Source organism: Tursiops truncatus, chromosome 4 (genome assembly GCF_011762595.2).
Source record: "Tursiops truncatus isolate mTurTru1 chromosome 4, mTurTru1.mat.Y, whole genome shotgun sequence".
Lineage (NCBI taxonomy): Eukaryota > Metazoa > Chordata > Mammalia > Artiodactyla > Delphinidae > Tursiops > Tursiops truncatus.
In genome coordinates this window covers 140,347,325-140,360,904 of record NC_047037.1, presented here as the reverse complement: position 1 = coordinate 140,360,904, position 13,580 = coordinate 140,347,325, and the positions used below count along the sequence as shown (strand labels likewise).

Here is a 13,580-nt window from a genome sequence, read left to right as displayed (position 1 = left end):
CTACTAGTTCCAAGCTAAGCAAGTTCTCACCCGCTGCTTTCCTTCCCTTCTCCTCTACAAGGGCACCCCACGCTCAGCGCCCCTACACCTGCAGAAACACCTGCGCTGAACATCCGAGCCCATTTAGAGCCCGTGGGCAGGGGCAGGGGGTGCGGGCTGCATTCAGAATCCTTCCCAGTGTGAGCGGCCGGGTCGTCTCGCTTCATTTGTGGAGGCAACTCGTGTTCATGGCTAGAAGCGCCCCTTCCTCTGTCTGGGCACTCCTCCCCGCAGGAGTAGAAGTATCCAGAGCATTGAGAGGGGTCACCAAGAGCCAGGTACCACGATTGAGCCAAAGAGACCAGCCGGGCAGAGACTGGGCTTCCCTCAGCTGCGGAGATGGGCACCCCTCCCCTTGTGTGCCTCTCAGACTCCCCCCGCCCAACGGAAAGCAAACCAGACTTCCCCACTCGACCCTGACAGGGTCCACGGGGAGAGGAGCTCCCTAGAAAATTAGCCATTAACTTAGTATGTGTGCAGTGGTGAGCGAATCACTGCATTGGAATAAGCGACCGTTTCCCGTTAGCGCTAATCAGTGCTGTAAATCTGTAAGTGTCTTCAACGCGTGCAGTTTCCCCAGACGGCGCTTTGGCACGATGGTGACCTGAAGATACTTGCCGAGGGAATGTAGTCCAGAGGCTTGGGCCAGTTCTGGATATGAGGCTTCAAGACTCACTGAGTCTCAGCTCCCTCCTCTCTAAATGGGGATGTGCCCACCACGTGCGCCCACCTCCCCGAGAGCCCCACCGGCCAGGCGGTAATAGGAGAGCCCCGTGCGGAGGACAGGCCGGGAGAGCCCAGGCAGGGGCCGGAACCAAACCAGCCGTCCTGGGTGCAGCTCTGCACCAGGTCCCGGCTCCCCCGCGAGTGTGGACATTAGGAGTCTCGGCCACTCGGGTCGGGAGCCTTGGGGAGCTGCTCTGTTCTTGGTGCCACGGACCAGGGGTTCCTACGTGGGGTGATCGTGCCCCCTCCCCGGGGGGCACCGGCCATGGCTGGAGACCGTTTCAGTTGGCACAGCTGGGGGCAGAGGGTGCTGGGGGTTCCGGTGGGTGGAGGCCAGAGGTGGCGCTCAGCACCCCACCACAGCATCCCGTGGCCCCAGCGTCCCCAGGGCCGAGCCGAGAGCCCCGCCGGGGAAGGTCGGCAGCCTGCCTGGCCCTCCTCTTTCCCGTTCGCTTCTTGGGCTCCCCCATGACCCACCCCTCGCCGGAGCAGAGCGGGACAGGCGGGGTGGAGGCCAAGGAAGAGGCGGAGAGAGAGGAAGAAGCAGGTTCCTGGGTGTGATTTCCAGACCCTGCGATGGAGATCGGGCTCTATCTGCCTGCCTCCCGGGCTTGGCCCCTCATCCCGAGGACCCTGTCGGGGGGCCGGGAGCAGCACGGCAGTGAGCACCGCCCTCTGTGGTGGCTCCCTGGCTTCTGTTCTGGAAAAGGTGGCCCGGCCGCTGGTACACAGCCCGGCACGTGCCCCCGGCCTGGGCTTTGTCTTAGGGCCAGAGCAGCCCAAGGGGGCTCCCCTGGACCTGAGGAAGGCAGGTGGGCGCTGGGCAGGGTGGAGTGCAGGTGGGGTGCCCTGTCTGTGACCTGATGGACCAGCAGGCCACCTCCTCTTCTCACAGAACCCGCCCCCCCTCCCGCCCGCCGTCCGTTCATTCTGGAAGGCCGAGCCTCACCACCCCGGGCCCGTTCGGAGACCGCTGCTCCTTCATCCCATCCCTCCTGCCCTGCCCCCCTCCCTCCCTCTGCTGTCCCTTCCGGGGAGCTCTTTCCCTTGGGTTTCCGTCCTTGCTGTGTCCTGGCCACCCCGCTCCTCTCCCGTCACCGGCCAGGTGGATGACACCCTCACTCTTGGGGACCTGGTGCCGGCAGGTGTGCCTTTTGCTCCACCCTGAGGCCTGGCAGCTGGGGCCGGGCACGGACGCTGAGCCAGCGGTCATGCACCTCACTCTTAGCGCTGCACAGACCCGGGAGCTTTTAAAGGGACACACTGGGCAGCGTTTTAAAAATTGCTTTTCATTCCATTGTTTCCTGAGAGATTTGCACTCGGCATCTCTACGAGATACTGTCAGAACCTTAGATGATTACGCTTTATGGGTACCAAATAGTTTTCCTTTTCCACCAGAATTTCTTCCAAACTGGTGATCTAGGGGGCAGCTCTGTGGAGTTTTCTCTCCTTTGTAAACTGAAGCCTATTTTTCAGTTCAAGAACCACCTGCATCCCCTGTCATAGGAAGGAGTTGGCTCTAGCTTTCCAAGACTGCCAATTTAGAATTCCCCTGGAACCCTGCTGATTGGAAATGTACGTGTGGTCATGATGCAGCCGGGACAGGAAATGCATTCCTCAAATTTGGTTTCATTTTTAGCTTAACAAAGCATTGATGTGCTGGTACAAATACGTGAATGTACTTAATACAACCGAACTCTACACTTAGAACCGGCTACGATGGTGCATTTTATGTTATGTGTATTTTACCACAAGTAAGAACAGAAGCATTGGTGGAGACTCTGAAAAATATTAAAAAGGAAAAAACAAACCTCTCCAAGCAAACTGCGCAGTAACGTCCCATGTTGTGTATAACGCAAATGCTTCAAACTCTTACGTCTCTCGTTCTGATTTTGCTGTTGCAAACTTTTCTTTTCACCTCTTCCTTCTCTCCATCCCTGCTCATGCCCTTTAACTTAAGAGGATCGCTATGCCAACCAGAATTAATTGCCTACACAGTAAGTTATTTTTGTTTTATATATATATATATTTTTAATTAAGTATAGCCTTGCTATGAGAAGAGCACATATCGTAACTAAGCCGGAAGTTCACCCCTCCCCCTCTTCCTTTTCCCGCCCATCGCTTTCCACTTGGACCGTCCCCGGGTGCCAGTTTTCCCATCTTCCTCCTTCAAAGTGCCCTGGTCTGGTAGTAGAGGGTCATCATCTCAGGGGAAGGCATCCCTGTGTTAGCTGACGTGACAAAACCACCTCGCCAAGAAATTCAGACAGACCGACTCCCTTAATCGTCCTTGGTGCTAAAAAGTCGTCACTTCTGTAACTGGGCCTTCCGTGGTTCCCCTTGTAATCTAAAGCTGTTCTTTGGGCAGCAAACTATAATTTATAAGGTTGCTTTTGGTCACTGTTTTCCTACCTATAAGATGTTAAGATGCATTCTTCAATGAGCAATTTACGTCTGTTGAACTGAGACGAGTGGGAATAAATTTGGGAATGTTTGCAACATTAAAGCTATAATTTAGAATAATTATTTTTAATTCCTTCATATATCTGTTTATACCTTAGCCTTATGATGTCTTTGTATTAACCTTTAGTCTTATGATTGTTTTTAGAACCCGGGAAAGATTTGTTTTCTTCCCTGTCCCATCTAAGATTTTGGTTCTTTGCCTGAAATTTCACATAACCTGTTTCCAGATCTTACCTTCAGGCATCTTTAAGATTGGGAGTGAGGCCTGCGTCTTGCTTCTTGTTGTGCGGATGAGGTAGCCCAGAGTGAAGGAGGTGGGCTTATTAAACCCAAACGGCCCCAGCGGCCTTGCCCCATTGATGTGAATTTCCCTTTCAGCAAAGGGTGACAGATTCTGTGGGCCCAGAGTCAACTGTGACATACCAAACTGGAGTTCTTCTCTCGGCCAGGGTTCTCCAGGGAAGCAGAACCAATAGGTTCTGTATTTCAAGGAACCGGTTCGTGTTGATGAGTCTGAAATCTGCAGGGCAGGCAGGAGCTGGCGCCGCAGTCTTGGGGCAGAATCTCTGCCCCGGGAACCTTCCTTTTTGTTCTCAGGCATTCAGTGATTGGATGAAGCCCTCCCACCTCACTCCGGGTTATCTCCTAGAGCTCAGGCACTGAGGGAGATCTGGACCACATCGACCAGGAGCCTTGCCCTGCGGCACTCAGCTCAGTACTGGGATGGAGTCACTGGGCGTTCTGGGACAAACTGGCACAGAAAACCGAGCTCCGATGTCCATTGGTCACAGCGGCGCCTTACGGCGCCACCTGCCAGCAGCCGAGGGGGCCCTGGCCCGTCTGAGCTACGACCTCACGCCCACCTGTGGTGCGGCCACATCAGCGTCCGCTGAGCCCACCTGTGGCCACGTCCTTCCGGCATTACTTACCCCAAAGGTCGTGTGCTTTACTGGCCAAGTTTAAACGGACGATAACATTTTTATTTAGTCATGAAAATGGAATAACCTCTGTTTGTGCTGGTTATATTTCATGTTTGCCGAGTTAGTCTGTGCACCCTGGAGATGGGCTCACGTTGCTAGAATGTTCTGTCCTACCCAGGCCGTCAGCATGCCTCTCGGGAGATTTACATCATTCTGGAAAGCCTGTCAGAGTCGTTCCCAGAGAGCAGGGCTGTGCTCTGCGATCCCTCTGGGAGCTGCATCCATCTTGCCCTCCAGAGGCTTCGCCAGCGGCCACCCGCAGACGGGCGCTCCAGACGCCTACTGGCCACTTCCAGCTCAGATGCCATCCTTAGCAGCACAGGAGAGCCAGGCTCGAGAGCACGGCTTTGTAGGGCGAGCACGTCACCCCTCCGAGTCTCTGCTTCCCTATTTGTAAGCAAGAGATAAGAGCACCCTCAGGTGGCTGGGAGACATAACCGGGGCCCCACCCTCACATGACTGTCCTCTGTCTAAGAAGCCGACGCCCCCACAGAAGCCATGACAAGTGGTGTCAAGTTAGGGGAAACGCGGACCTGGTGAGCCGTGCACGTGACCACAGGACGAAGCACACCAGGATACACATGACAGCATCCGGTTCAGGCGGTGACGCTGAACAGGCAAAGTTAACAGCACAGCACACCTGCTCCAGAGGGTGGGCGTAAGGACCAAGAACAGAAACACCGCGTGGCAGGCCTGTCGGGGCAGCACAGGTCCGCAGCCGACATGGCGCTGGCTGGGGCGGGGACGCTGTTGAAACAAAGCACAGCCAGCAGGGCCGTTTAAACAGTTAGGGCCAACACACCTCTACCAGCTCTGCTCCCAGGACGCAAGTCCTTGCTGTTTTATGTTAATGTGACGAGAATTTGAAGTTCAGGCGTTTCAGGTGCAATGTCATCTAAACGAGAGAAAGCGACCGCTCAGAAGTGTGCAGACTCCCTTTTTAAGGAGTTCTGAGCACAGCTGCCCCTTGCCTGTTCCTGTGTTCTGGTTTCTCGCTCAATCCAGGGTGCAAAGCCAGACCTTCAGAACCGGGTGCTGTGCCCTGCAGGCTAGGCTGCCATGTCTCCATCCCCCGTCCCGCATGGCCCTGAGATATTAAAACGTGAAGGGGCATCAGGAAACTATGTAGAAGAAAGTGAACGCCCTGCTTACCTTCTGCCCTCTGGTCTGGTCCCCGGTGCTGACGTCTGTGTCCTTAGTCTGTGTCCAAGTACTGATGGCAGTTTGACCAGACCTTGGTGGATGGTTTCCAGCCCCAGCTGCATGTTAGAAAGACCTGGGATTTTTTAAAAGATGCTGATGTCCAGATGTCTCCCAAGAACCCCTCACATCAGATTCCCCAGGGCTGGGACCTGGACGTCTGGAGTTTTTCCAGGTTGCTGCCGGACTCCAGCGTGTCTTGGGGCTGAGAATATGGCTGTAGCATCTGCCCTCTGCCCTGATCTAACACGGGGCGTCCAGGGTCCGAGGATAAACAGGAGGATGTGGCCGCTGCTTCAGGACGCTCATCTTAAGTCACATCCTCCCCTGCCCTTTCTTGTCTGTGTTAGATTCCTGGGGCTGCTGTAACAAAGTACCGCAGATGGGGTGGTTTAAACAACAGAGATTTCTTCTCTCTGAGCTCTGGAGGCTGGAAGTCCACGATAAAGGTGTGGCAGAGCTGGTTCCTCCTGAGGCTACGAGGGAGAATCTGTCCCAGGCTCTCCCCCAGCTTCTGAGGGTTTGTTAACCATCGTTGTCACTCCGAGGCTTGCAGACGCATCACCTTGAGCTCTGCCCTCATCGTCACATGGCGTCTCCCTGTGTGTCTCTGTCCAAATTTCCCGTTTCTATAAGGACAGTAGTCATACTGGGTTAGCACCTGTCCTAATGACCTCACTGTAACTTAATTGCCTCTTTAGTGACTGTATCTCCAAACAAGGTCACGTTCTGAGGTGCTGGGGTTCGGACCCCAAAATAAGAATTCTGGAGGGACACGATCCAGCCCATGACACCACCCCCGCTCACACCTCAGACCTTGGCTCCAGACCCCAGACTGAATTTCAGCACAGGGACGTGTATGACATGGGCTTTGCAGATGGAGCCTTCCAGGGGAGATCCTCTTTCTGCCGGGCTTCCACATCCCTAGATCTGCAGCTGGCCTGGGGGACGGACTGGTCTGTTCCCCTCTCCACACTTCCATCCCCTGCCCCCTGCCCCGGGGAGATGGGGGTGGGGTGTGGCATTAGGGTCCAGGTTAACGGAGTAGGTCCATCAGACCTTCCTTCCTCTCCTCTGTTCCAATGTGACAGCCCCCCATTCACGTGCTATTTGGGGGCTCCAAGCTTAACCCAAAGCAGGTACCTAGAGGTCAGAAATACCTCCTAGGTCCCCCCCCCAATCTGAGGTAACCTGGTCAGGCTGGGAGGCCCCGGGACTTGCAATATGCTGGGTAACTGACCGGTGGGCATCACTGCATCTGCCCCCGGGACTGGCCAGAGTCCAGAGTCAAGCCCTGTCGGTGGTGGTGACCCCTGCCGTAACACACCCTACCCGGTGGTTTTTTGAGATACGCTGCATCCTACAGGGATTGGAACGGCTCCCGGAACAGACCTTTCTGGCCCAAGGAGAAGCCCGTTGAGCCTAAAGCCACTGACACTTGTATACTCACCCTTCTGCTTCATCCCTTTGCAGCCTTCCTCAGCCCCCCGTACACCGCCTCCAGCTTTAGACCATGGTAGAAAATGTCCGAGTGAGTCTTCGCAGTAGGTTGATTGGACCCAAAGAGCAAATGAGAAACAAATCTCTTGGACAGCTTTGACCAAGTTAAACTCGGCGCATTCCTGGAGCTTTGAGCTGTGTTCTGCTGCTTAACCCAGGCAGAGCAAGTAGGACACGATCCTTTTTTTTCTTCTTCATTGTTAATTGGAAAATTTCTTTTTAAAAAACTTTTTTATGGAAGTACAGTTGCTTTGCAATGTTGTGTTAGTTTCTACTGTACAGCAAAGTGAACCAGCTCTACATATATATATATATATCTCCCCTGGGACATGCATCCTTAAGTTCAGGTCCAGTAAATGGCCTCTTAAAGTCACGGGCGTGCTGGTTTTCCCGAGGTAAGTGCTGATTATGCAAGGGTCTGTGGACAAGGCTGAGTCAGATTCCACAACTGTCCATACATTTCACGTAGAAAAGCAAGTGACGCCTTCCAGCCTCCCGTCTGGATAAACCAGGATGGTTTCTGCGTATGTCGTAGGTGTTGAAGTATTCTTTGTATCTGTCGTGAAAAGAATGGATTTTGCCAAATTAGCTGTAAAGCTCCTTATTGAGATGGTCAGGCCATTCTTTCAAAGTCACTAACACCAACATGCACGCGGTCATGGGTTTCCCAGCCTGGCTGGAAGGGCCCCCTGATCCCCCTGAGCCTTGTTCATAGGATGTGAAACTAGCTTGTGAAAATGGAAGCAGGTTAGTGGGCTCTGGCCATCGATATGTTAGCTGGCATTTAACCTTTAAGGAACCATTGCCGTGGAAATCATTGCCGCTGCTAATTTTTTTTCTATTTCATATTGCACCACTTGACGTCATATACAGATAGGTCGAAGCAAACAAAATTGAGGGGTTTAGGTCTAAAGTGGTCAAGTAACAGACATCTCATGTGACTTAGCCTGATACACACGTGCTGGATCTGAAGTTGTAAAAGATCTTCCTCCCCAAAAGAATAAATGTTACTTAAATTTCCTAAGAGAGTGAATACCATTGTTCTCAGAGTCCTTAATTTGGTTTTAATAGCATGAGCGTCCTTTCTGGGGCACAAAGCACTCTGCCGTTTATACCCCTCCTCGTGATGGGGAGTCTCTGAAAGTCAGGGATCTAGATGCCTGCCTGGGAATGGACTCCAAGTGACCTACCTGCTCACTGCGCCTTGGAAGCACCTGTGCTGTGCTCAGGCCAGACCCAGCTGCCTTTCTTGTGCCAACAGGGAGGTGCGCTGCAGTCACAGGCTGCCTTCTATTAGAGTCGCTGGAGGGAGCCGCCTGCCTTCCTTTCCTCCTGGACGCGTCGCCCACCGGGCTTTTCACCCGCAGCCCCGCTGACCCCGTGCCTTGCTCTTGCAGGAGGGATTTTAAGGAAGGGCGCGAAGCTGTTCTTCCGCCGGCGGCACCAGCAGAAAGACCCCGGCCTGAGCCAGTCCCACAACGACCTGGTGTTCCTGCAGCAGCCGGCGGGGCTGCGGAGGAAGGGGTCGACGCTTGCCCGGTTCCTGAACAAGAAGCTGCTCTCCAGACACCGGGGCCAGAGCACTGCAAACGGCGCCCCCCTGGACCCCTGCCCGTAGGCCGGCGCGCGCCTCCTTCCCCGCGATGCTGCAGACGTGGACCCTCCGTAGCCACCCGCCAGGACACAGCCAGAGGGCCCGTGAGTTGTGGACGGCCTCCCTGTCCCCAGTCTAGCTGGGGTTTTTTCCAACAATTTCATCTTTTAAAGGGGAAAAAAAACCCAACAGGAAACATTCTGAGTCTCCAGCCAGGAGGTTTCCCCCGGAGAGAACCTACAAAGCCCAGTTTGCCACCGGAAGCCACGAGACCGGACGGCTCTGCAGCGTGGGCGGTGCTCACGTCTAAGAGTTGAAGTTAAATGGGAGAAGGCTATTTACCACTGTGTGAACTATGGAACTTACCATAAGGGGCTGTGGACGGGCAGGGGAGGGGGACAAGCTTTGCCCTCCATGCTCTAACTTTGGTCCGTGCCTGGACCACATCACAAAGAGGAGGCCGCCTCTGTGCTGTCACTGTGAACGGAATGGATGGGTCACCTCTCCTAATTGGCTGCTCAGAATAAAAAGTGCAGGCGGCCCTGAGTACTGAGGGGTGGGACACAGGCAAGAGAAATTACCATGGGAATGGAAACACTGACAAACGTAGGAAGACATTTGCCTTTGATATTAGCCATATAACTTGAAAAATTATGCAAATACTAAATATATCCTATGCATATTATGCTGAACACTTTTCTAAGTTTGCTTTGAGCCTATCTACGAGTGGGAGATATATAAATCCTTATGTGGTTTTTATATTTTTCTCTATAGCATCAGAGTTGTAATAATACGAACAGAGCAGCCAACACAGGGAATGTTTCTCTCCCGTCCAGCCTCCTTGTTCACAGAAGCGCCAAAAGATGAAGTTAGGAGCAATAGGCCACAGCTAGAGGGACACGGGCACCACACACATATGGTTTTTCTGCAGTCCGAGGTTGGTTTGCCAAATATTGCCCATAGCCGAAACAAAGTACTTTTAGGGCAAAAGAGGAAATTATTTTATGTCTCAGATGTGAGTCTTAGGAATGGAAGTTTAATAACAAATGAGCCAAACGTGCGTCACGCTTCTTCTGTGAGCTCTTCAGAATTCTACTGTGTTTAGCAACTCTTGGGATGCCCTTGTTTTGATTTCCAGTGGAAAAAAACAGTCAGTTCAGCACACGATGTTAATATCCCTACGTGTCTTCCAAACCACTTTCCTCATCTGTACCCTGTTACCCTGGGGTTCATTCACAATTTTCACATCGTCCACTCCTTCTCAATGAAACACTTTTAGGAGACATGCTTATTAAAAAGCACTTGTTGGGCTTCCCTGGTGGCGCAGTGGTTGAGAGTCCGCCTGCCGATGCAGGGGACGCGGGTTCGTGTCCCAGTCCGGGAAGATCCCACATGCCGCGGAATGGCTGGGCCCGTGAGCCATGGCCGCTGAGCCTGCGCGTCCGGAGCCTGTGCTCTGCAACGGGAGAGGCCACAGCAGTGAGAGGCCCGCGTACCGCAAAAAAAAAAAAAAAAAAAAAAAAAAAAAAGCACTTGTTATCAGGGTGAAAGGTTTTGAGTAAGATTCATTTTCCTCCAATAAGATTTAAAGGCTACAATGAAAACTTGGCTCCTGTCACAGATGTGAAATTGGGTGAGTTCCTTCCTATAGCTGCTTTTGTGAATCCTTAAACATATATTTCAGGAGTAAGAGAGCCATGGATGAGCAAAACCTTTATAAAAATCAAAATTATAGAATTTTTTCCTTTCCTTTTTTTTGAGGGAGAGATTAGAAAACTACATTAAGAATTTTGTAAAATGCACATTTAAAATTCTTAGGTATCCCAAGAATTATCGAGTAACTGTAAAATGACTTTTTCAGCATAGTTTGCTTTCAAAGATTATACTCCAATTATAATCGCTGTAAGTTAGCACCTGGTATTCCAAAATATAGTATATTCATACCAAGTTAGTCCCCATAGGCTAGTAATCGCTACTAGTCTTTTGGAACCGATGGTCTCATTAATGTTCTCTTCTACTTGAAGGATTACTGTTCTCTCTCATGTGGTCGACAGAACCTGTGACATTCCAGAATTAATTCTAAGAGGATATTGTGTGTCGAATTTCAGGCACTGATCAGAAGTAGTTAGTACAATTTGTTTTTGATTTGGAAATTCAGATGGACTTGATTTATTCAAGCGTGAAGGTGTCAAGAGTTTTAGATTCAAGTTTCTCGCTCTGAAAAGAAGTCTTAGCTGTTCCCATTCCTGAATGACCCCATGAGCATTCTGTTCTCTGCTTCATCCCTTTATCCGGGGCTCTGCTCTCTCAGCTTCCTCGTGACTTGAAACCTCTTCAGGGTCCTGGGCATGTGTCAGGTGGGCTGCGTCCACCCCGTGTGTGAGAAGCGCGTGGATTAACACGAGGGGGACAGTGTTGCTGGGAGATGCGTATTTCTTGGTGTCTGTTGGATGTACATCAAGAACCCTGTACATTTGAGTCAATCCCAGAGCTTACCCTCCAGACACACACACACACAGTCACCATCAAATGGCTTTTTCTGAAGTTACGGAGGACACTAACGTAGCAGGGAATAGGATGAGAGAAAAGAAGCGTAGGGTCAGGGTCGCACCATGAGAACAGGGACTGTATCGATACTGTGAATGTTTCCTTTCCAAGCTGTTTATCCAGATCTGGTTTTTAATGATGTAGGATATTTATGTCAAAGTAAATGTCATAACATCAATCTAGATTATACACCAAATGCAAAACGTACTCATTTGTAAGTCCCCTTATTCCCTTACCTTTTCCACATGCTGGAGTGTTCTGAGGGCTTTTGGTTTGGTTTCTGTTTTGTCTCGATGAAATCTTTGCAGAGTGGTGTTCTGAAAGCAATTTCTCGCGAGCACTAATGTTAATGTGCGTCTGTATGTCCGGAACCAGCTGGTCACGTTGGTTTTAATGAGCTGTCAACAATTCTCCTGGATTTGTTTAAGGACGAGCCTGTGTTCTTCGCGGAGGAATGAAATGGACCTTTAGGGGTGCGTGTATGTTTTCATGTAGCGTCAACAGAAGTACCCATCTCATCGTTCCAGTTGAAAACCTGCCGTGAGGAAGAAGGTTTAGACCGAGCACTTTATTTAAATCAGGTCTCAAGTTTAAGTTCACAAGCGGCCCTGGATTCCTAGAGAGGGCTACCTGGCCCGCCGCTGCCGACCCGTCACAAGCTGGGTGCCTGTCCAGGTGTTTGACTGTTTCGCTGGCCACACCTATAGAAGAATAGTGCAGATTTTCTTCTCGAACAGAAAGGGAAAGATTCATTTACGCTGCTGCCACTCAATTCAAGTGTTTTCTGAGTAACCATCTCGGCTCTCTTGAAACCTGACAGTGTAAGTGGGTGGATGTTCGAAGTCAGAACATTTAACTCCATCAGATGAAAAACAGATCTCAGCGCCGGCCTAGACCTGACGCTAGACCCTGCCTCTGCTGCCCCAAACCTGCGAAGGCGTGATGACCAAAGCAGGCGTCACAGGGACGCCAGCACTGCTAGTCCTGCGAAGCAAACTCAGGTTACACCTCTCTGGTTCCTTTTTTGGGGGGGACATTCCTACTTTCTGGATGAGGACGCATTTGAAATACAACAAACTGCCCCATTCACCCAGCTGCCAACTGGTCAGTGACGTGCCGTTTATAATTTAGGCTTGTAGGGTTTTTTCCCCCCCGATATCATATCAAAGCTACATTTTTTTTTTTTTTAAAGAAGAAAATAAGAGGTTTTCCAGGTATGTGGAGAGGTTTGGCTTGATGACCAAGTGTGGCGATGACTTTACCCGACGATGATTGTATCCCTGGGAAGCGCTTTAAAAACAGACTGCGGTCCTGCGCCAGCCCTGTGCAGTGGGGTTCATGCGGGGAAGGTGTGGCTGGAACACGAACGGTCTTTGAAGGAAATAAACGTGCCCACGCAACACTAAACATTGAGTCGTTTCTGCCGAGTCCTGCGCTGTCCCCAGAGTCCAGCGGCTTCTCTGAGGCGCCGGAATCCTGGTCTTTCCTTTGTCAGGCGCCACCCTGGTCAGCTGGCTAAACCAGGAGCTGTCCTCCTAACATTCTCCTCAGGTGATTTGTAAGTCACTTAGCACCTGCTTTAGGCCTGGGGCGAAAATCATTTAGTAGACCGTCCATGTCTCCCGTGAACTTTGGGGTTCTGGTGAATTGTAGGTGCTGCCAGTCAGGGTCTGCTTGGTTTGGGTCCCCCAGTGGCCACGTGACCCTGTATGATCCCCAGGGACCTTATGAGGAGTGCTGTCCCCTCGGGGCGTGAAGCCTTTATCCATCCATCGCCCTCGTTGTCATCGCCCCATCCCAGCAGTCGCCCGAGGGTGGGTGCACAGTGGACACCTGCACGGGGTCAGAGGGGCATAGGCCAGGTGGGGCTCTGTGGTGGCTGGCATCCAGGCTGGCCTGGGCTCCTCCACGGTTACTGGGTGGGGACGGGTCGGCCGGGAGGGGCGCACAGACAGCGTCCTGCACCAGCCCTGCAGGCCTCACGTCTCTCCTGGTCATCAGCTTCCCTGTTTCAGCAGTTTCATCCCACTGATCTGTCCAAGGACCTGGCACTTAGAAAACTGGTACCCACCCCAGCCCCTCGCCCATCCCCCCACCCCTCCTCTCCGCTGTCCTGACCCTGCCTGTCCTTTCGGGTGTGGAGTGGTCACTTGAGGGCCGAGACTGACGCACAGCTCTGCATTTCAGAGGAAGAGTCTGCCCACGCAAAGCCCCAGTGTTAGCGGGGCTCAGACCCTGGATTCTCTGCTCTGGACGTGGCAGGTGGCGATGGTGCTGCGACTGGTTTGGGATTAAGGTATCCTGGGGCCTGGGACTGAACTGCTGCTTCCCGTGTGGCCGGTGGTCCACTCTGCACTGACACTCTAGGAATCTGGAGGGACTTGCTGGATGGCCAGCTTTCCCAGCCTGATCTCCTGCGGTCACCTGCAGGTGCACACTGTTCTTGCCAATCCCCTCTGTACAGCCCAAACGTATCCACTTCAACCACCTTTGGGCATTCTGGAATGCACACCCCTCGGCCCCAGGATGCA

General features: G+C 52.2%; 1 protein-coding gene across 3 annotated transcripts in view; it reads left to right on the top strand.

Annotated features, from left to right (window-relative positions):
* Window positions 1–12,456, top strand: part of C2CD2 (C2 calcium dependent domain containing 2) — a 63,012-nt gene extending 50,556 nt beyond the window's left edge. Inside the window, exon 14 of one of the 3 annotated variants that reach the window (XM_033856110.2) lies at window positions 8,170–12,456. In XM_033856110.2, coding sequence (XP_033712001.1) covers window positions 8,170–8,819 — 650 coding nt within the window. In that variant the 3' untranslated portion in view covers window positions 8,820–12,456. Of the gene's footprint in view, window positions 1–61; window positions 7,942–8,169 lie in introns of those variants that run through there. The other 2 variants (XM_033856112.2, XM_033856113.2) reach the window with 2 other exon arrangements.
* The last annotated feature ends 1,124 nt before the right edge of the window (window positions 12,457–13,580 follow it).